The following is a 24,022-nucleotide window of genomic DNA, read 5'->3' on the forward strand; positions in this document are numbered from 1 at the left end:
TGTGATTTTTTTTTAAATTTTTAAATTTTTTTTTAATTATTTTTTTAATCAATTTTTTATGGTTTTTCTTTGAACATGTCTCCTTATACACTTAGCTCTTTTATTTTAAATTTGTTTCGATTGTAAAAATAATATTTTATTTCATTTATCAAATCTCGATATTAACAAGGTTTTATATATTATATATTATTTTTTTTAGTAAAAAAAAAAAACCTTTTATTGATGTAAAAATTAAATATTCTATATTTATATATATACTTTAATAACCGAGATAATTGAAAATAAAATTTTTACTGATAAATTTAAGTATCTGATTCAAAATAATTCACAGCAAGAAATAATTTATACTCGCTATTTTTTCATAATCGGTTTTTCTTTCTTTTTATATTACAGCATAAACTCATTAATGTTTAATATATATATATAATAAATATATATTTTTAATATTTAATAGCCAGTCTTGATGACGAAACAGATTACTTGAATTTATCAGAATTTATATGATTATATTTGTTTTTTATAATAAATTTACAATCAATTCTGTTGACTTGTCAATCAACTTGAGAGCAATTATTTTTTTTTTTTCGATTCAAGTCTTCATTTCAGTTTCTAAAACAAAATATCTCGTGATTTTTAGAAGACTTGATTTTATTTTTTTCTAAGGAGACAGTTTCTATCCTAACTAATTTCTAATTTTTTTTTTTTTATTTATAATTAACTTAATTGATAGCTCTTATTTTAATCAACTTAAATTAAACGATTTTTTTTGTTTTTTTTTTTTCATTTCTTTTTAGTTTTTTTTTTTTTCATCACGCTATCCTAGAGTCCTAACTACTTCGAAAAAATTCATCATTTTTATTATTTTCTGTACAATAAATCACTGTTATTGAAAAAAAAAAACATTTTTTATTTTCACAATTCTAAGCGCATCCTCAATTGATTTCTGTATATTTTTTAATTACCAGCCGAAGTTTTTATTTTTCAAATATTTGGTCGTCGTAATATTTTATAATTTTATATTATTTTTTTCTCTAGAAAATCAATTTTTGTAAAAATTATTATTCAATCACATGTGAATTTACAATCATCTAGTATTTTCTATATTTTTTTTCTATTATTTTTTTTCTATACGTGACACGTTTTATTTTTTCATATATCATCTGATTTTTGAAGAGAAAAAAAAAGGAAAAAAAAAAAAAAACCATTCAAAAGGCTGGTTAATTTATTTGTTTAATTTAATTTTTTATTTTCATTAGAAAAAAGACAGCCAGTCGTTTAATTGTTTTTTTTTTTTTGACTCCACTATTTTTTTACTTCTTTATTTTCATTGTATTTTTTTTTTTTTTTCTAGCACACTCGTATCGAGTAATCAGTATCTTAAAATATAGTTAAATTTTTTATTTTTCATTTTATGTATTCGTTTGTCTATGATGTTGTTTTTATCGATCATTTTTTTTTGCTGGATTGATCATTGTTTTTTTTATTCGACACACAAAGACCAAGTATATATATATATAACATTTACACAAGAAAAATTACAGTCGTTCATCAAATTGTGATGTACCAAAATAAATTAAACTTCAAGTTTCAACAGTGTAAAAATCTTTCATACGTTATTACGACACGTTCATTGTCATTTTTTATTAAAATTCAATTTTTTTAATCCTCATATTTTATCTCTTCTTCAAACATCTTTTAATAATATTTCATCATTTTTTGTTAATAGCTACGTTTTTTTTTTTCTTAAATCAATTTCTTCTCCGTCATCATTCAAAAAACTATCCTAACTATTTTTTTTCTTTTATCCTTACTAGTTGTTTAATTAAATTTTTCATTTATTTTTTTTATTACACTCATGCAAATTTACAATCACACTTTTATTCTCGAACTTGTATTTTTTATATTTTTTATTTGGTAAAAAGCTTCAATTTTTTTAAAATTTATTTCTCTTTAATTTTTGCTTGATATTAATGTTTTTTTGTCGATCAGAACTGGAAATACCTCGGCTGGATTTGATATAATATTTTGGGCTCTTTTTTTTATTTGTCATCAGTGTTTGAATTAATTATTTTTTTGTATTTATACGGAATCGAGAAGGAAGAGGAGGATTAAGAGCTCATGAGAGTCGAAAAAAGAAAAATAAAAAAAATATTTTTTTGTTGATTGTATGGATTTTTAATTAGTTAACAGCCTAGCTAAGCCTCATCACACATATTTTTTTTTTTTTTAAATTATTTTTTTTCTTCAATAATTTTATAATTTGATATTTCTAATTATTATTTTTTTATCTTTTTCTAATCATTAGAAAAATCCACGTAAATATCATTCTTCCATTTCATTTTTTTTTCTATTTAAATTGAAATTTTTTATTTATTTTTCAAGTGATAAAATCTACAGCGTAAAAAATCTACGTTGTCACGATTAATTATTTTTTTAAATAATTATTTAAAATATATATCATTTTAAAAAATAAATAAACAATTGTAAATTAAATATGTATAAACTAATAATGCGAATTTGAAATTTTTATTTTTTTTTATTTTTTTCGCAGCTAAAAATGTTGATATATCGAAAAGTGTTTTGTGTTAATCACATTAAAAAATATATATTGATTTTTCATTTATTTTCGTAAACACTTTTTTATTTTTTATTTAAATTTTTTTCATCATTTTTACCTCACAATTGTCTAAGCGGATTTTTGTATCTGAAAAAGGCACGATTATAAAAAAAATATGTGTTGTTATTATTATTTCTATTATTATTTTCACCTTTGCTGTACAATTTAAAATGATATTTCAAGTTTATTTTCTTTTTCATCTTTTAACATCTTTTTCCTCTCATTTTCACTTGGCATTTTTCGATTCTTTTTATATTTTTTATATAATATTATTATTATTAATTGATACTTTTTATTATTAATATTTCTTTTTTTCATAGTGCAGTAAATACAATGCCCTTTTTTTTTTTTTTTTTGGATAAATCCACGTCGAAGCCTTTTCCATGTCAGTTTCGAATTTTCATTTTTTTTATTTTATATTTTTAAAAATTGTAATTATTATTATCGTTTGAATTTTTTAATTGAAAAAATATAAAAATAAACTTAATGTAGAATGGCATGAAAAAAATAATTCTATTAAAGAAATTAATTATTTTTTTTTTTTATAAAAATTACTAGAAAATGACAAAGAAAAAATTTAGTAAAATTTTTTAAAAATAATCTAAAATGAATATAAATAATAATTAAATTAAATTATTGTATTTTATTTATAATTTTTTTTTTTCAATTTATTATTTATAAACATTGTCAAGCTAAATTTTTTTTTTATTTACCAGTTTTATTTCTAGAATTTTTTTACATAAAAAAAAATAAACTATGCACCCTCTGTCTCAATCACTAGGTTAAAAGAAAATTTAAAAAAAAAATAATTATAAAAACAATAGAAATATAAACGAGCCAAATGAGCAAATAAAAAAATAATAATAAATATTTATTGCAAATTTGACTCGTTATCCTAAATGTGTCTCGGGAAGAATTCAATTTATTGAAATTGTTCTGATCTTTTTCATTTTTTTTTTTTGTCAATTATTTATTATTTTGTTATTATTTAATTTTTAAATAAAATCAACATTATCTGATTATTTTATTTTTTCTTTATTTTCATCAAAATATTTTATTCACATTTATTCTCAATTAATTTTCATTCATTCTTTTTCACAATTTTTTTTTCTTTTTCTTTAATAAAACTTTTTTTTTTTAATTTTTTTTTTTTGCGTTTTCCATTTTTTAGCAAAGTTGTAAATATCTAAATTTATATCCTGGAAGCCTATCGTCATCATACAGCTGACTTATTATTTTTATTTTTGGGTTTTTGAGGAGTCAACTTTTAAGACTATCATTTTTTTAAAATCTGTCATCTACTCGTTGCAAAATAACTACTTTTACATTTTTTTTTTTCATTTTATTTATTTTAATAATTTTTTTATTTTCTCTCATTTTCATTTTCTTGTATAAAAAATGGCAAATCAATTTTTTTTTTTTTCCTCTTTTTAATTATTCATCTGATATAATTTTATATCTCTTTTTTTTTTATTACCATTCCTTCAATTATAAATAAAAATTCGTCAAACGAAAAAAAAAAAAAAAACAAACAAATAATAATAATAATAAAAAATAAAAATTAACGACAATAAGTTGAAAAAGAATAGCCTCTTGATTATTTCGGCAACAATTTTCATGAAATTTTAATAGAAAAAATTTTTAATTTATTTTTTTCTTCTTGTCGTGTGTATTTTTATAATCAATTTTGCCGTTGTATATTAATTTTATGTTTTTCTAAACTTGTATAATTTTGTTCTCGACATAATCATATCTATAAAAATAAAAATTTTATAAATTATTATTAAATTTCTAAAGCTTATATAAAAAAAAGTAAAAGAGTGAATTTATTTTACCTAAAAAACAGTTGTCTATTTTGGTTGTTGTGCCTGATACTGTTGATAAGAATCATCTGGAGATGCAGCATTGCTAGTTTGTTCAGAATCACCAATTGGCATTGTGTGAATTATACTTGGTGGTGGATAAGTTGTGTAAGAATATGGATGTGGACTTGCAGCAATATACTGTAACAAAAATTTTTAAAAACACAAAATTTAAAATAAAAAACATTCATTGTTACATTAAACTTAATTCACTATCAAAAAGAACAATTATTTTAAAACTTACTGATGCATTACCAAGATGAAGTGCTGACATTTGAGTTGCTAATTGTGGTAGCATACTGTACTGTGGATTATTTGGATCACCCGTTGGCATCATCTACATTAAAATATAAAAGATTTATCAATTAATTTTCATAGCTCAAGTAAATTATTAAGTTTTTTTTTAGATATAAAACTCACGTCGACCTGTTGCATATGTGGTGGTCCAGTTTGTAAAACATATGGTGTTACCCATGGTGCACCTGGTACAGTATAACCAGGTACTGCTTGACCATAATGACGACTGTATTGTGCCAATGTTGCTGCTGGTAACATGTGAGCTGTTGGAACACCATTTTGTCCAACTCCAGATGTATCATAATTCAATGTCATGTTCTAAAAAATATTTTATTAATTAATTTCACAATTATAATTGTATACTGATATTAATTATTCAATTTAAATTAATTATTACATCGCCAGCTTCACGCCATAATGAACTTTTATATGGTTTTTTTTTATTTCCGCCATCAGCAAATTTAACCAACAGTGCATCTTTACTACCTTGAAGAACTTTTCCATTAAACATTTGTATTATTTGTTCACATTTTTCTTTAGATTCCATTCTGTAATTTAATATAAACTGTTAGAATTTATGTAATTTGTAAGAATTTAATTTTATTTATGAAATTATTTACCTTGCAAAACCAACACCTTTACTTTGTCCACAAGTATCACGTAATATTCTTGTTGAAATAACTTGACCATGTTGAGCAAGTAAACCCTCAACATCATTCTCCTTAAAATTCAATGGCAAATTTGCAATGTAAAGATTGGTTGGATCCTGCTCCTGTTGCTGATAAATCAAATGAAACAAAAAAAAAAAAACTATGCAAATAATCGGTCATTTTAAATTGTTATTTAATTAATTTTTTTAAAATTATATAAATTATAATTTTAATTGATGTTTCAAAATTTAAACTAATCAATTAATCAATTATTTTTTTTTTTTTAAATAAACTGAGGAATTTATTAAAAATATTCATCAGTTTATTTAAATAAAATAATGTAAAAATTTAATTATTTCGATCACGTTAAATTACTAAATAACTAATATGATTTTAATATTTTAATAATAATTTTTGCATGCTTTTATCATAAAAATTGTTAGATTTGTGATAAATCACGAAAACCAACATTAAGAAAAACGAAAAAAAAATTACACCGATTTACAAAGTAATTATTTTTCGATAAATTTTACACACAACGATATATTTTTTAATATAAAAAATTGAACCAGTACGTTATTATTTACAAAAAAAAAAATGAAAAAACAATAACAAAAATAATTAAAAATAATGAAATAAATTATTATTCCAAATATATATTATAAAATAAATTAATATATCAAACAAATATTCTACTATTACTTGAATATACTTATACTTTACGACAATTTACTTCAATCTTGCGAATGCATTAACACAAAAAACAGAATAAATAATGAAAACATTGTGGTATAAAGCCAAGCTTGATGGCATTAATATTAAATATTATCATTTATTTTATTTTTAATATTAATTATTAATTTCTTTCAATATATATATATTATCATTATTATTATTATTTCAACTAAATATTATATAATTTCATGAAAGAAAAAAAATGAAAAAAAAAAGCTCATTGACTGTTAACAATCTTCAATTAATGAAAAAAATAATTTTATTATAAAAATTTAATTATTAATTATTAATAATACATGTGTCAAATGATTGTGGATAAAAAAATTATAAATATTATTTTTTTAGTCAATTAATTGAAGCTGTTTTTATGTTAATACTTTGAGACATTAGGCAATGGTAATTAAGATATAACAGCATATACACTGAGTAAAAATAAAAAAATAATAAATAAATAAATTAATTAATAATTTAAAAAAATAAATAAACAATGTAATTATTTAAATATATTTATTTATTATAAATAAATTTGATAATTTTTTTTCACTGATTTTATTCAGTTTTGTTTGGTTTTTTCATTGTAAATCACATGCTAACACCGTCACAGCCTTTTTAAGATAATAATAAATTTATGTTGGTTTAATTTATAATTTTTTACATTAATTAATTACCCCCGTTTGTAATAATAATAATAATAATAAAATAAAATTGCTCACCGCGAAGTGAGTTGGAATTATTATTCATTTATGTTTTTACTTAAAAAATATTTAAATTAAAAATTCATCCACAATAAGTTTATTACTAGTTTGTTTTTTTTTTTGTTTGAATTTGGATTGTTTTCACAGTAGGCAGATTAATTTGCGTACATAGACAAAAGAGACAGTTTATATGGAAAAAAAAAATAATTAAAAATAAATAATAATATGTTTGTGTTGATTGAGTTTAATTATTTTTTTTTAATTTAGTCAGCATTGTGTGTTAATATAGTTTGAAAATTATCTGCTGAGTTTTAGAAAAAAGCATCAACAGAATAAGGCCAAGATAAAATAATTCACGATTTGTTTGTGAAAGCAAGAAAAAAATTAATAAATAAACAAACAACGTTGAATTTAGGTATATATAAGTTTTTGTTGTTGTTGTTGTTGTTAACTAGAGAGATAAGTTAGTAAATAATTTACTTTAAAATATTATTTTGTTGTGCAAGGGATTTAGTTAATAAGAAAATTATTTATAAATAAAAAATGGCAAGTAATGTGGACCTGTAACTGCCAACTGTCCAAAAAATTTTAACTAGGTCTCTTATGTTTTAATTTGTAGCTTTTTTTAATCCTCGTCAAATTACTTGTAAATTTTTGGAGTAAAAAATTATTTATTGGCTTGATAATTAAATTAGAAATTCAAAATGATATTTTGCAATTTCAAAAAATACAAATTTCATTACTTTTTTGATAATTTAATTTGTCGTAAAAAAATTTAAATTTGAAAATTAAAAACAAAGAAACTATATAGTCTTAAAAACCGATAAATTTATTTCCCTAAACTTGAAATTTTTCGGGTCAAATTTAAAACTACAAACTACAAATAATTCTAAATCCATTAAATAATTGTTATTCATAACAATCTAAAGTAATATTTCCAAAAAGTCACTTATAATCTTCATTTATTAAAATTACAAAACAAAAAAAAAATAATACAAAAACCTACGATAAATCAAAACGTATCTAACAAAGTTACAATATTTTTGGACAACTCACAATTACAAACCAATAACTTTGGTAATTGACAACCACAAATTCGATGAGACTCACGAGTTGCAGGAATAAATAAAAATAAAATAAAAATAAAAAAATCAAGTTAAAAAAATAAAGAAATCACAAGTTAAAAAATAAAATAAAAAATAAAAAATAAATAAATTTTACTAATAGAAAATAAACCGAAAAAAAAATAATAAATAAAACAAAAAAAAAAAAAAAAAAAAAAAAAAGAAAAGGTTGTTTTACTGTTACTCTGGTATTACTGTACTTGCATGCACAACCAACGTACACTGGCCAGTCTACGATGCAACCAGATACCCACTTTCGCCATCTGTGCTTGGATGCCCTTGGCGACCAGTGCTTTAACAGCACCCTCAGCCGCCACCGGTGATTCAAAGTCGACAAATCCATAGCCTGGAACAAATCATAAATACAAAAAAAAAAAACATTAAAATAATTTATTATAAATATATCATTTCTTATATTAGATTAACGATCAATCAATGATTGTTTAATTATCAAATTTTATTATCTAATTAACTCCATTTAAAATAATAATAAAACAATCATTGAAAAATCATTAACAAGTGTAAAAGACAATAATAATTAATGACATTGTGTTGTTAAATATTTAGCAATAAATAAATATTTTATATGTGTGTTTAAAAAATATAATTTAAATTAAAAAATAATGGAATGTTTTAATTAAATTAAACCAAAAGTTGTTTAATTAAATAAAAATAAAATTAAAAAATTAAAATTTGTGTTGTAATATAACCAAGTACCTCTACATTTATTTGTATTTTTGTCCAGGATGGCCTTGGTAGATGTGATTGTTCCATACCTGAAACAATTAAAAAAAAAAAAAACAAAACAAATTTTGTATAAATGATAAAAGTATAAATTTTAGTTGATAAATATTATAAAAATGATAAATCTTACGCTGAGCACATATTAACAAGATCTTTGTCTGTTGTATTTTGGCTTAAACCACGTATATAAAGATTTGTTTTAGACAATTGTTCTGATTGTTGTCCTTGTACAGCATTATTACTCAAATTTGTACTCATTGTACCACTTTGACTACCAGTTGCACTGCTTGAGCTGCTATTTGTATTTGCTGGTGATGATGCTGTTGGTACTCGTTGTCCTCCATACTAGAAAAAAAGCCAAAAAAATCAATATTTAATTATCAATTTTTAATTGATAATTTGATAATTATTATATTTATTACCGTTGTATGTTGAGCATAAGCTGTTGCTGCATATGGATTTGCAGTTGGTGGTAATTGTTGACCAGGCATTTGTCCTGCATTAGCAGCATTTGGATATCTTGTATATTGTGGATATGCAACAGCAGCAGCAGCAGCAGCAGCGGCCGCGGCAGCAGCAACATGTGATGGTGCAGCACCCCATGTACCAGCACCACCACTTGCACGATATTGTACTGGATTACCACCACGTGGTCCAGCACCTTTTAAACCATGTCCACCAGTTGTTGGTCCAACACCAATACCACCACCACCAGCATTACCACCAGCATTACCATTATTTGCACCAGTATATGTTGGTCTAGGTCCATTTGTACCCTATTTTTTTTTTAATTTTAAATAGAAAAAAACAACATTAGTATTAAATAAGTTAATTTATCTTTTTCAAAGTAATGCTATCATATTGTGATGATTATTGGGGCCTTGATTGATAAGAGAATAAATAAATAAACCAAGATGATGATAATGAAATTTTATATTCGAATTACTTCAAGGAAATAATTATGATATGTTTATTTTTTTCTTTTTGTTGATGATTGTGGTGGTGATGATGATGATGTTGATAGGATTGAGAAAATAATCAAGAAAATAAATAGGAGGTAAAACCAGTATTCTATTCTATGCCTCTTTTATCATGGTCAATTATTCTTGCATACCAAACATTCCGTTAACTTTTGCCTTGAAGAAAATTCAAATAAACATTGAGTCTATACTTATTTTATCTATACTACTTTGTACCATATCTAGCTTATATTTTTCTAAAAAATATTTATGCAGGTACTTGAATTTATCAATAATAATCTAAACAATTTTTAACCGAGAAAAATAATTTATTTTTGTTTTGGAAGTGAATCAAATATTTGACAAAAAAACCAGGGAGCAGTGAGAAAATTATTTAGGATTTATTTGGCAAAGTTAAAATTATACATTATTTAAATTTTAAAATAATAATAATTAAGCAATATATAACTAATTGTCAAGAATTTAAGTTTGTTTTTTTTTAATTTATTTTTCATCGTCTAGAGATATTTTTTTATGATTGAGCAATGTGAAATATTTGCACGACATTGTCGTCGTTGATTGAACTTGACTCCCTGGTTGGACATGTAACCTCGACAAGTGCATGCTAACAGGTTACTTTAACATCCCACAGTGAATGTTCACACAGCAGTCAACACAAACACGCCATAATCCCACACACATATCCTTTTTCACGTGGCAAAAATATATGTATAATATTTTAACACGCGCCTGCGTAATTTTTATATCCTTCAATTAATTTCAACAACCGAAAAAGTATCTAATTAATTAATTAAAAAACACCTAACTTTTATAATTAAAAAACCAATATATATTTACAATTATTTGTAATTTTTTTTTGAATTATTTTAAGCAGTGAAAGTTTAGCAAGTACATCATAATCATCATCAGCATCACAGTTCAAATATGAGTAGGCGAAATGCTAATAAATCTCAAAAAAAAATTGTATTATTGATTTGCCAAGTCACACATACACACACACATACATGCATGAACCCTCTATGAAGTGATTCATGATTTTTTTTTTTAAATTTATTTAAAAAACTGTATGGTAGATTAAATAGAAAAAAAAGACAAATATTAAAATGACACATTGGTTTTTTTGTTTGGATAATAAAATGATTGAGTATCATTATTTATACAATTTATTTGAATAAATAAATTTAATGATTAAGAGATATTTAAGTTTAAAATCATTAAAATGATTTATTCAAATTTATGATAGCTTAATTTATAAAAATAGATGAATTTAATTAATTAAATATTTTATTTTTTCTTTGTGAAATTAGCTATGGAAAAAATTATTTTCTTTTATAATCTGGTCAAGTACTTTCTATCCTCACTTGGATAATCTGGGTGATGAATTTCTAGATCCTGATTTACATTGCCATACCAGTAAATTCTTTGATTCTTTGAATTTTTATAATTTTATAAAAAAAAAATTCAAAATTGTCAAGATAAATTTGTAAATTTAGTAATTAAATTAATTAATTTAATATCATTTCGATTTAATAATAATAATAATTTATTAGTAGGTTTTTCTTTTTTAAATTCGGTAATTTTCATTGACAATTTTTTTTTTTTTTTCTATTAAAACCAGGCGCAGCAGCTACAAATAATAATCGATATTCTTGCACCGCCTACTCAACCTAACCTAACCGAGTTTCGCGTCACTCTTCCTCCTCCTCCTCCTCACCTCTTTTTCATTTTACTCCCATTAATTTTCCTAGTGTCCTCCACAAATTAATTTTTATTTTTACACTCAAAATTTATAGCCCCTTTGATTAATTGTAATTTTTTTATTAAAAAAAGAATAATTTATCGATAAAAAAAAATTCGAAATTTTATAGTTAAAAATATCGAAATAATTGAGCTGAATTCTTAACAGCCACATATTATTATTATTATTCATATCACACAAATGAATAATGACTGTTTTTGCATGTTGTTTATTATTTTTATAAAAAAAAAAAAAAATGAATTAAAATATTTTTTTCCTGTTTGTAATAATGATTGATTGATTGAGTAAATATTAAAAATTTTTAAAATAAATAGTGTTATTTTATAAAAATAGAATTTTTTTTTTTAATATAATTTTGATGACTATTCCCTTTGGGTTCAACAGCCGCACCCTCAGGTCCTTCGACCCTGCATGACCCCACTGAGTCCAGAAATTTTTTTTCCTCCTACAAAACTCAGACATTTCTTTCTCTTTTCAGCTGGCTCATTCTTTCATTTTTCCCAAAGACAAATTTTCCGCAAATGGCTATCGATCAAGGTGAGCTTCGAAGTAGCTCTCTTTTTTTTTTTTACAAACCAGTAAGAGACGACCTCGACAAGGCCATCATAAATTTTTTGCAACATTGCTGCTTTTTTTTTTTTTTAATTTTATATATTTTTAATTTTTCTACTTTAATTATGAGCTTTCTACTGTAATTTATTAATACTCATTTTTATATTTAATTGAAATTAATACATTTTAAAGTTTTTTTTTTTTTTTTCTTTAAATATTTTTTTTTAATTAACGCGGTTTTTTTTTCGAAGTAATTCTTGAATTTTTCTATTGATTTGTTCAAAAATTTCTATTAAAAAATTGGCTATTCAACAATAATAATTTGGCCAATAAAAAAACGTCATAAAAACTTTACAACTTTTATTTTCTGTATAAAAACTTTTTCATAAATTAAATTCGCCCGGAAAATTATACCGAAAAGTTCAAACAAATGCCGGAGAAATTTTCCATCTCAATTCATTCATCCTAATAATTGTCACACCGTTTTTTTTTCAAAAATAATTACTTATCTAAGAATTTCAGCTATAGCTTTGTAAAATTCCCTTTAACTCTAAACAATTTCCCTATTATTTGACATTAAAAATAAACGAAATCATTAAAAAATAAAAAAACTAGTAGTAATAATAACAACACACCTAGGATAAAATAAAGTATATAAATATAAGTGTAACCTAGACGGGAAATACCAAAAGAAATAATAGAAAAAAAAGAAAAGAGATTAGAAAAAGAGGAGAATTTACTATAAACAAAAAGAGGAGAAGAAATAAGAGGAGGGTAGAATATTACAGGGAGAGTTGCAGAGACGAGATGAGATATCCGGCTTGGCTTATGATCCAAAGGGGAAAGAGAAGAAACAAGATGGGGTATTTTCAGTAATACATATATATGAGGTAAGAGAGGAAAGAAGGGGTTAAAATTTTATACATATTATACATGAAAACCGGCATGAAAATATACGTGTGTGTGTGTCGTGTACGAGATGCTGAAATAAGAGTTTAAGTAACCATCTTGAAAATGCGTGCAATTGTGAATAAATTTTTTTTTTTTTTCATTTTTTTTCACGTACAATAAACACATGCATTAATTTGTTTTATGACAAATTAAAAAAACAAAATTAAATATACACCGGCCGGTATATTAATCATTTTTTTTTTCAATTTTTCTTTCAAGTTTTTTCCATTTTTTTAAAATAAAAAATTAAATTGATTTTTATTTATTGTAGAGAATTTTATTATTATTAAAAATTATTAAATATAAATAGCTAATGTATGCATAAATAATTTTTATTTATATATAATATTTTTATTCGAATAAAAAAGACATAAATATTTTTCAAGTAAAAATAAAAAATAGTCCTCGAATTTTTGGGCGTTGTGACGATAATAATGTATTTTTTCATTATTCAAATGAAACTAAACCAATGATTTATTTAACAAAAAAAATATACTATAAATATTTAATTTAAAAAATGATATTAAATTATTATTATTATTTTTTATAATAATTTTTATGTTTGTATATAAATGCAAATTAAATTGATCATACTTCCTTGGCTCTAATCTTATTTCGTGTGACCGGAAGTAACGAAACAAACAAAAAAAAAAAAAGAAATAATAAAACCCTTTTAAAGGTTGTATCAAAAGCAGAAGAATTAAAAAAAAAAAAAAGCTTGAATGAAAGAAAGTTTTGTTGAACTCTTTTAAATGTATAAATATAAATCCATCAAGTTATTTTCATTGTTCTCAGTGGAATGTGACAAGCGATAAGCACACTTGTTTGTCTTTGATTGTAAAAATAAATATAAATAAATATTAAATATATATTATTTATTATTACTACAAAGTTTTTTTGTTAATCAGTATGACAATGATGACGATGATGATGATGATATTCGCGGAGCAAGTATTTATATTTGTATTTTTTTTTTTTCTAAATTTATTCTCGGTATTATGAATAAAAGGAAAAAAACAACAATGATAATTTTTGTTGTATATAAAAAAAAGAGTAAAAAAATTTAATAATAAAAAATGAAAAATATTTTTTATCTTGACAAGAGGAATGGGTGAAATTACAGACGCCCCGTGGCAAGCTGTCAAACTACGCCGGTTTTCTAGACGATCGGCCATCACATGCCTTTTACCTCAATATTATTGCTTTTTTTCTAAACGTCAAAATAAATGATAATATTGACATTAGAATAAATGTCATATGAATTTTCAATAACAAAACAATAAACAAAAAAAAAACACTACACACAGAATGTTCAACAATTTTTTCATTTAAATTTTTTTTCTTTTTGTTAATTAATTTTTTAAATGACAAGTTTACTCATTACGTAATTTTTTTATTTATGTTTTTTTATTGTTTATTAATGAGCTAATTAAATATATTTTTAAATAAAAATTAAAAACTCACCATCATTTTGTAGTTTAGCTTCCGCGGTCCCCCAACATTCTCCATTCTGACCGACATCGTTGCCAGTTTGCTAGTTAAATATTATACTTTTTTTTATAAAAAAAAAATAAATAAATTATAAAAATATATTTATTATCACACCAAACACTTAATTCAAATCACTTTGATAATCTTCCAGATGTTATATATCCACCAACAAAAATAAATAATCAAATAAACAAAAAAAAAAAAAAAAAAAAATCACAATTTGATAAAAATAATAATAATTATTACATCAACTTTTTTTTTTTTTATGATTATCTTGAAAAGCCAAATGTCGGCTTATCACTGATGGGCACACCTTGGCTCTCACTTCACAAATTTTGAATATTTTTTTATTCTTTAATATTATTTTTTATCTTAAAAAAAATATTTTTTGTTTTTTTTTTTCTTCTTTTTTTTAGAGTTCAAGCTTTAATAAACACAATTGCTTGTTGTTATTTAAAAAAATTAATAATATTTATTATTTGTCATTTATTTTTTATTTTTAATTTTGACTTTTAAGCGGTGAGTGTGTGTGTGCGCAAGAGAGAGAGAGAGTAACTCGTGGCGCGATGATCGCCCCTAGGAGGATGCTGCTGATATCGGGCGATAAGGCAGGAAAGATACGAGGATGCCTTCGTCCAAGGGTGTGTCTTATATTCCTTAAAAAACAAGAAAAAAAATTAAATACATTATTTATCATATTTTAATTAAATTACATTTAATTTGTCAATTTTTTCCACGAAATACCTTTTATTTAAAATGAAAAACAAAAAGTTTATTTAAAATTGTCTTTTAATCTACAAAAAACTATTATAAAAATACAAAATAATTTATTGTTTTTTCTAATTATTAACAAATAACTATTTATAGAATATTTATTTATTATTTTTTTAATTTTTTACACACGTAATTTAATTTGGCATGATAAAATGTCAAAAAAAAGAAATCAATTATTTTTTTTTTTTTTTGACTATTTTTTATCCTTCTAAATTATAGATTTTATTAAATAATTATTAAATAATATAACAATTATAGAAAAATAATTATTCAACACTTTGGTAAAAAATAAAAAATATATTTTTTTAAAAAAGCCGAACCGGTAGTTTCAACTACGTACAACTACACTTTGGCTTTTTATAAATTTTTTTTCTTTTTTTTTTTTTTGTTTCTCAATGTATTGACTGTGTGTGTGTGTGTTATTTTTTGTATGTATTTGCACCGTTCCTGTGCGTTCCTTCGTCTCAAAAAATTCCGTTTTTCCCTTTGGTTTGTAAAACCCCCGTGGAGAGGGAGAGAAAGATCACGAGACAAAAAAAAACAAAAAAAAAAATAAAAAAATAACCAGACAGATCGAACCCCTCTTGTCTAAATTAAAAAAAAAAAAAATACATATAACAATATCAAAATATGCACCTTTTGCAACTCCAAAATAATCCTCTTCAAATGACTTTTTTTAGATGAAAAATTAAACGACAAAAAACAATTCACTTTTAACCGACAGAAAAAAACAAAATCACAATTAACTCTTCTTTTTTTTTTTTTCTATACAAAATAACAAAAAAAAAAAATCACTTTTCCTTTCTTATAACTATTTTTTATTAAAATATAATTATCACTTTATTATTTTTAATAAATATCGTTCCAACCCGACAAAAAATAAACACTTAAAAAAAAAAAACTCAGAAATTTTCAAATCCTTTTTTTTTTTTTCGTAAATATTTTTGATGGTTTTGTAACTTTTTTTGTTACAAAAATTTGAATAATTTTTATTTAATTAATTAAACAATTAGTGTGCTTGTTAAATGTATATATATATATTATAAATATATATATACATATATAAATATTATATTGGGAAAAAAAAAAACATTCGGGTTGGTGAAAGATATATATAATGGATGTTGTCTTGTAGGTAGAGTCTAAGCTACTGCCCGGCGATATTCGCCCATCTTTGATTAAACTGAGAATAATGCCCGCAGGAGGTCACTAGCATCGACCCCGACCTCGCCATTATTCTCTCCCCTGCTCGCCCCCCTCCTACTTTTTATTTTTTGCAAAAATATATAGATGATTTTACCCCGTTGAATTTTATATTCCCCTATTGCCATTTTCATGTGACGTTTATATTGGCTAAAAATACAAGGAGTAGGGATAAATTGATGTGTGAATGCGCCAGTGACAAACGCCATGGCACAAGTCACGCGGTTTGCAAATAAAATTTTATATAAAGCTTTTATCAAGGGAAGGGATTCAGAGGGGAAATAATTTTTGACGTCATGAATAGACACCCGGTGAACAGGTTACGACTTGTTTGCAAAAAAAAAAAAATCTATATTTCAATTTAATTGATTAAATTTTTTAAATTAATATTAATTTTTTATTTTTTATAAATATCAATTTGTAAATTAATTTTTTTTACAATATTGGTAATATTTTTTTTTAATTTTGCAATAAAAAATTAACTTCAAAAATTTTTTTATGAATTTTATTTTTGGAATTAATTTTTTCTATTATCTTTGAAATTTTTTGTAATTTTTTTCTATGCAAAAATTAAATTTCTTTTATCGAAAATATTTAATGGAAAATTTGGAATAATTATATTGGATTTTTTTAGTTATCGGAGAATTACTCCGGAAATATTTCTGGATGTATCAATGTACCTCAAAATTTACGGAGAAATTCCGAGAAAATACCGAGAAATATTTTCATCAGACGTCTATTCGGTCTATTGTATATATTTGGTGTGTTGATGTTAGTGTGTAGGCTGAAGGGAGAAACCGAAGGGTGGAGGATACAACTATACAAGGGGATGTTAAAAAATATAAATGACAAAGAGTGTGTTTGCGACTCGAGACGAAATTCAGGGGCTATCGATCTTCATAGGAATAGAGTGGGGCAGCAGGTGAAGTAAAATATATATTTATTTTACAAATAACATTTATAATTTTTACAAAACATTTTTATCAAATTATTAATTTTTTTCTTTGAATTTCTTCTTACGATAGAAGGGGGTTTCTTTTTTTTTGGGGTTGTTGAGAAAGGTCAGGGACATTTTGCCTGAGGTTCTGACACTTTTAAAGATTTTTATTTTTCAAAAAAAAATTTATTATTTATCAAAAAAATTCATGATAAAATTGACCTTGAATAAATAATAATAATAATAAAATTATTTGTGTAGTATTACACTTGGTTAACTTGGGTATCAAATTATTATTCACGTAATTTAATAGTTATTATTATCATTATGATTAAAATAATTCAATTAAAAAAAAAAAAACAACAAAAATTATTGTCATTATGAGTCACTGAAGGCCAGTAGTAGTTTTGTATTTGTTAACTAAAAAATAAATAAATAAATAAAATTATTATTAACTATTTTTAGCTGAGGAAAATATGAAAAATTTAATTTAAATAAATATACAATTATTGTCGTATTTCCATCACCATCTGCAGTGAATTTTCTATTTATTCGAAAATTTTCAAGCAAGTTGATCTATTTTTAAATGAAAAAAAAATATATATACACATGATCAGGCAATTGACCGCGACAGCCTTGAATTACCGCATGGCTCGAAGGCTTTTGCAAATAAATAAAATTTCGAAAAAAATAATCAAAAAACAAATAATGCCTTGATGGAAAATTTCATTAGGCATTTTTTTAAATTTTCTTCATTTTATTTCTTTGTATTGTCTTAAATACATGCAAGAATTTAATTTTTTTTTAAATTTTCTTTTTAATTATAAAGCTCTTTTTTTTTTTATACCGTTTCCCAATAATATATTGAATTTTGTTGGTATTATATTTTTGAATAGCTTTCAATACTTCCGTCAAGTGGGAAAAAAAAAGTTTCCGGCTCGATAAGACTCGAACACTCGACACATCAATTTCCTTAATAATATTTCAAACCCTCCATTCAAGATGTTTTATATTAAAAATTAAATTTCATACGATAAATTTATAAAATTATTTAATCATAAAAAATTTAATATCTTACATCTAATCATCAAATAAATTTTCGAAAAATTAATTTCTTTCTAAAAAAAAAAACTCGATTATAACAACGTTAAATGAATTTTTTTTTAAATCAAATAATTGATGATCTAATGTACCAAAACCACCCCGAAAATTTTCACCTCCAAAAAGAAATAAAAAAAAAAAAAAAATGACTGTGGGCTTTTATTGATCCAGGTTTCAATGTGCGGGTCATCAACGAGGCGTAGGCGTCCAGCATTTCTCCTCTTTTCCTCGATAAGATGATACAAAAAAAAAAAAAAAAAAAAATTTTTTCTTTATAAACAATCATATAAAAATAAAATAAAAAAAATTTTCCTATTTAAATGAAAATTGTCAGCCTAAAAAAACAACAACTATCGAAAAAAAAAAAAAAAAGAATGAGATGAGATGAGATGAGATGAGAATTCTTAGCTTGAAATTTGAAAATAATAACTGAATTGTTTTAAATATTTCGTATGTTAAATTAATTTAGATATAATTTTTTATTTTTCACAATTGAATGTCTGGTATTGAGGAATATACTGCAGGGTGTATCCCCGAAGGTGGCTGATGCGAATTGGAGAAGAGGAGTTTTGATGGTTGAAAAGGACCGCCCCGTCTGGTACTTGGTTTTTATATATGGAAAATGAAAATGAATGGATGGTTGAATTTTAGTGTAACAATATTCATATGTTAAATAAAGATAAAATATATAATAACTCGTTGTTTGACTGTATATAGAAATATATATGATGGAAAAAAAAAAATGATATTTATATGTATCTGAGAGATATTGAGAGAGAGATAAACATAAATTCGAGGATGCTGCATTATTCTTCTCTCAACCCTCTATACTTGAAACTTGCGCAGGGTCTAAAAAACTTATTCAACTCTCGGACAATGACCTTTAACATATACTTTTTTAAATTTTACGTATCTCAACATTTCATTCATGAAAAAAAATTTTAAAAAAAGACTTTAATTTAAATAATTTTCATTAAATTTATCATATATATATAAAAATATAAATAATTATTAAATAATAATAATATTATGTTGATAAATATTGTATTTTACTTTATTTATATTTTTAAATATTAAATTTTTATATTTATTTATAAGAAAATAGTTTTTAAACAAAATTTATTAATAAAGTTTTGAATTCTGGTGCATTAACATTGGGGTGGTTGCCCTCTAGTCTCAACAGCCCTCTGTTTAAAAATCATCCCCTCTTTGTTAAAAAAAAAAAAAAACTTTGCCTGAAAATAACGTTCAATAATGCGTAAATTTTTTTTTTTCTACTCTCATTGTTTCAGGTTGTACATCAGATTATTATTTCAATTTGGAAAAATTTTTTTAAATAATTTTTTATTAAATTTTAAATTAATTTTTTTTTTTATTATTTTAATTTATATTTTTTATGAATATTGGATAGGTCAGTTTTTGGATAATCAATAAAATCCTTAAATTTATAGTATTTAATAATATTTAATGAATTTTTTTTTTTTTTAGAGCAAGCTGTGATGAGGATATAAATATTGAATTTTAATTAATTTTTATATCTTAATAAATAATAAATTATTTATTAATTGTTATATTAAATTTATGAAAATTATATTAATAGATTGTTGGAAAATTAAATTTATTAATTATAAATATTGATTTAAATTATGATTGACGCAATTGCGTGGGACCACTGTGTTCTTTGACGCAAAATCACTACAATTCCAAAGAAAAAAAAAGAGAAAAAATATATATATACATGAAAAAAGGTAGTGGTTATATCGATTAATTTCCCCACTAATGTTCAAAAAGGGTAGTTGCCAAAAAGGGGCAAAACACACCCTCCAAATGACGTCAATAATATCGAAATAATTTTCGCGCTAATTTTATCTTTACAAATTAATTCTTTTAAATATAAAAATTATTTATCAAAATTTTTTTTATAATCACAGCTTGACTGCATTTTTTTTAAATTAATTTTTGATTATTTATTGCTATTCTATGACAGATTTTAAATTTTTTAAATATTTTTTTAAAAGATAAAAAAATAAAGAATTGTTTAATAGAGAATTTAAAATATCAGAGAAATATTTTCACCAAAGATAAGTGAAAAATTAATTGAACAAAAAATCATATCACAAATACAATAACTTTTTATATTTTTAATTATTATTAACAGTCACTCGATAATTTATATAAACCGCCAAAATTTAAATGTGAAAACTGCCATTTGGTAAAAAAGAAATCTGTAAAATTAGTAAATATTTCAACCACTTGGCAAACGCAGCTTTTGCTTATTTTTTGTTGACAAGTTGTGACAAGTGTCAAAAAACCATATGCATAAACAATTATTAAAATAAAAACAAATAAAAAAAGAATTAAATTCATACTTTTACTTGCCAGTGTATTTAATTTTGTTAATTAATTTTTTATTTTTCTTTAATAATTATGGAGCCAAATGACAATAACAATGATGATAAAAGACCAAAATTTGGCAATCGTCAATTGACTGATGACGACAATGTTTTTAAACACAATGCATGGTAAATAAATAAATATTATAAAAGCTATATTATTAATAATTAAATAATAATTTATTATTATTTTTACAAAGGGATAATGTTGAATGGGATGAAAATCAACAAGAAGCTGCACAAAAAAAAGTAACTGAAAATTCATGTGTAACATTGACAAATGAACAACTTGAAAATTTAGAAATTGATGCTGATAAAAATTGGGATAAATTTTATGGAATACATCAAAATAGATTTTTCAAGGATAGAAATTGGTTATTTACAGAATTCCCAGAATTAGCACCACATATTCATGAAAATGATAAAAATGAATCAGTTAAATTGAATCAACAACAGTTGGAATCATCAAATGACAATGAAAAATTAACTGAAAATAATAAAAAAACAGCTGAAAATAATGTTAATAATGACATTGAATATTTGGAAGAAAAAATGAAACATTTAACTGATGATTTATCAACAAAAAGTCATAAAATATTTGAAATTGGCTGTGGTGTTGGAAATACAATATTTCCAATTTTACAATACAATACTAATCCAAATTTATTTATCTATGGCTGTGATTTTTCATCAACAGCAATTGACATACTAAAACAAGATTCAAATTATGATAAATCAAGATGTCAAGTATTTGTTTTAGATGCAACAAAAGATGACTGGTCAACACCATTTGATGAGCAAACTTTAGATGTTATTATTTTGATATTTGTTTTTTCAAGTATCCCACCAGAAAAGTAATTTATAAAAAAAAAAAAATATATATCTAATTAATTACTTGCATAAGCTAGATGTTCACCAGCTAATTGTTAATAATATTTTTTTATTTTACAGACAACAACATGTGGTACAACAAATGTATAAATACTTGAAGCCAGGTGGAATTGTTTTACTTCGAGATTATGGAAGATATGATTTGGCACAATTGAGATTTAAAAAAGGTCGTTGTTTAGCTGATAATTATTATGCAAGAGGTGATGGTACCCTTGTTTATTTTTTTACACAAGATGAAATTAAAAATTTATTTTTACAATGTGGATTCGAAGAGATACAAAATATTGTTGACAGAAGATTACAAGTTAATCGAGGTAAACAATTGAAAATGTATCGTGTTTGGATACAAGCTAAATATCGTAAACCTTTGTTATGATATTGTTGTTAAATTGTTTAATAAATAATTAATTAAATAAATATTTTTGTTGTTATTATTTTTATCAGCTGGTAAAACAGCGATTGGCAATTATCCCGCCTAAAAATCTCAATCGAAAATCGAAATTGTAAAAGTTAGGTTATGTTACAAGTTCAACTGTGATTGTGAACATTGTTTGTTGATAAAGCAATAAAGTTTAAACAAAAACAGGTGAGACAAATAAATAATACTTTATTAATTATTATAAAACTAATATTTTTGTTTTTTTTTAAACAGAGCACAATGACCATGAATGACGACGAATTGTTGAATCGTTTTCTACAAAGTAATCTTCCAGGTGGTCGAAATGACATCAGAAATCCAAGTGAAGATTTTGTTATAAATGTTATAAAATCATTTTTTAATCAATTCTCAATTGATGCTGATAAAATAATGGATTTGACAGAAGAACAATTGGAGGCATTGTTAGTAACATCAAAAGAAAATGCACAAATTGCAAGTATTATAAATCTTCGTGAAGCAATAATGTCAATTGGACCAAAATTATTTATAAAAGATTTATCAATAACAGACATAACAACACCAACAGAAAAAAAATTTAAAAATCGTCTCAAAATGATTATTAATTTCATATTATACGCAACACAGAAAAAAGAAGAATTAAAAATTGCATCAGATGAAATATTTAAACGTAGTATCAACATTGAAACTTTGAATCATCAAAAAGAAGGCATGATTGAAGAAATGAATGATATAGCTAAAGAAACTGCTCAAAAAATGTCACAAATTGAAAAAATGAAAGCTGATTGTGAAAAAATTAAATTAAGAATTGAAAAAAATAAATCATACGTCAATAATTTAGAAAAAGATTGTCACAAATTTGAGCAAATAAAAATTGACAAACGTGATGAATTAAAAAGAAAAAAAATTGAATTACAAAAATTGGGTGAAAAAAATGAATTATTAAAATCACAAATTGTCAAAAGTCCAGCAAAATATAAACAATGGTTACATGAATTAACTGAAGAGCAAAAAAATAAAGATATAAAAAAAGCTGAATTAGAAAAAAAAGTTGTGACATTCAATGCAAAAGTACAAGATTTCAAAGATGCTCTCAATATTGTCAAAGAAGAAAGTAACAAAATTGAGGAATTCAAAGCAATACATGTTAAATTAACAAAGGCTAATGAAAAAAATGAACAATTAAAATTATCAATTGAAGATTCACATAAACAAATTAACAATCAAATAAGTTGTAATGATCAAAATGGAAAAATTGATAAAGCTGAAGTCAGTAAATGTAATGTTGAAGTCACACAAATATTAAAGAAATTACATAAAGATGTTACTGATTTAACAAATGAAAAGAAAATGCTTGAAAAAGAATTTGAAATGACAGTAAAAAAAGAGAATGAAATAATTATTGAAATTGATAATGGAAAAAAGAAAATTTCACAAATTGATAGTGATACTGATGAATTTTTAAATCAATTACAGCAATTATATACAAACGAAATGAAAAATCTTGATGATACACATAATAATATAAATACCATCAAAAATTTGAAATCAAAAAATGATGACAGTAAAAAAAAAAGAGAATGAAATAATTATTGAAATTGATAATGGAAAGAAGAAAATTTCACAAATTAGTAGTGATACTGCTGAATTTTTAAAACAATGTCAGCAATTATATACAAACGAAAAGAAAAATCTTAATGATGCACATGATCAAATAAATACCATCAAAAATTTTAAATCAAAAAATGATTGAATTTATATTGCTTATTCCATATATTTATTATAATTTTTTTTCATACATATATTTTTTTCATTTTTACAATTAATTAATTAACAACTATTATCCCCTTTTTTTTGTTTATAATTACG

The 24,022-nt window shown here is 23.2% G+C and overlaps 3 protein-coding genes across 20 annotated transcripts; 2 read left to right on the top strand and 1 right to left on the bottom strand.

Moving 5' to 3' along the window:
* Positions 1-548: 548 nt before the first annotated feature.
* On the bottom strand, positions 549-16,382 carry LOC122858683 (protein alan shepard). 17 transcript variants are annotated; one of them, XM_044161759.1, is made up of 13 exons: positions 15,868-16,382; positions 14,431-15,113; positions 9,147-9,500; positions 8,855-9,069; positions 8,698-8,756; positions 8,235-8,326; positions 6,160-6,165; positions 5,397-5,554; positions 5,174-5,324; positions 4,900-5,094; positions 4,724-4,816; positions 4,453-4,626; positions 549-4,370 (listed from the first exon to the last, which is right to left on the bottom strand). In XM_044161759.1, the coding sequence occupies exons 2-12, from the start codon at positions 14,485-14,487 to the stop codon at positions 4,468-4,470; spliced, it is 1,539 nt and encodes a 512-aa protein (XP_044017694.1). In that variant the 5' UTR covers positions 14,488-15,113; positions 15,868-16,382; the 3' UTR covers positions 549-4,370; positions 4,453-4,467. The 17 variants fall into 17 exon arrangements, with proteins under 17 accessions (XP_044017694.1, XP_044017693.1, XP_044017697.1 ...); XM_044161758.1 differs by having other exon boundaries at positions 6,145-6,165; XM_044161762.1 differs by lacking the exon at positions 6,160-6,165 and having other exon boundaries at positions 5,397-5,548.
* Positions 16,383-20,737: 4,355 nt separating this feature from the next.
* LOC122858704 (tRNA N(3)-methylcytidine methyltransferase METTL2) lies at positions 20,738-22,290 on the top strand. Of its 2 annotated transcripts, XM_044161804.1 has the most exons (4): positions 20,836-20,994; positions 21,066-21,719; positions 21,817-22,070; positions 22,201-22,290. In XM_044161804.1, exons 1-4 carry the CDS (start codon positions 20,900-20,902, stop codon positions 22,233-22,235), a joined length of 1,038 nt encoding a protein of 345 aa, XP_044017739.1. In that variant the 5' UTR covers positions 20,836-20,899; the 3' UTR covers positions 22,236-22,290. The 2 variants fall into 2 exon arrangements, with proteins under 2 accessions (XP_044017738.1, XP_044017739.1); XM_044161803.1 differs by lacking the exon at positions 22,201-22,290 and having other exon boundaries at positions 20,738-20,994; positions 21,817-22,175.
* Positions 22,239-23,954, top strand: LOC122858696 (nuclease SbcCD subunit C-like). The gene is made up of 2 exons (XM_044161785.1): positions 22,239-22,342; positions 22,409-23,954. Exon 2 carries the CDS (start codon positions 22,415-22,417, stop codon positions 23,735-23,737), a length of 1,323 nt encoding a protein of 440 aa, XP_044017720.1. The 5' UTR covers positions 22,239-22,342; positions 22,409-22,414; the 3' UTR covers positions 23,738-23,954.
* Positions 23,955-24,022: the final 68 nt, after the last annotated feature.

Source organism: Aphidius gifuensis, linkage group LG6 (genome assembly GCF_014905175.1).
Source record: "Aphidius gifuensis isolate YNYX2018 linkage group LG6, ASM1490517v1, whole genome shotgun sequence".
Lineage (NCBI taxonomy): Eukaryota > Metazoa > Arthropoda > Insecta > Hymenoptera > Braconidae > Aphidius > Aphidius gifuensis.

Coding starts and splice junctions, on each gene's coding strand:
- LOC122858696 (XM_044161785.1), top strand. CDS start 22,415: ATGACCATGAATGACGACGAATTGTTGAATCGTTTTCTACAAAGTAAT.
- LOC122858683 (XM_044161747.1), bottom strand. CDS start 14,487: ATGTCGGTCAGAATGGAGAATGTTGGGGGACCGCGGAAGCTAAACTAC. Junction 4,817..4,899: donor CACATATGCAACAGGTCGAC/GTGAGTTTTATA, acceptor ATTTTAATGTAG/ATGATGCCAACGGGTGATCC. Junction 4,627..4,723: donor TTCATCTTGGTAATGCATCA/GTAAGTTTTAAA, acceptor TAAAAATTTTTG/TTACAGTATATTGCTGCAAG.
- LOC122858704 (XM_044161803.1), top strand. CDS start 20,900: ATGGAGCCAAATGACAATAACAATGATGATAAAAGACCAAAATTTGGC. Junction 20,995..21,065: donor GTTTTTAAACACAATGCATG/GTAAATAAATAA, acceptor ATTTTTACAAAG/GGATAATGTTGAATGGGATG. Junction 21,720..21,816: donor TCAAGTATCCCACCAGAAAA/GTAATTTATAAA, acceptor TTTATTTTACAG/ACAACAACATGTGGTACAAC.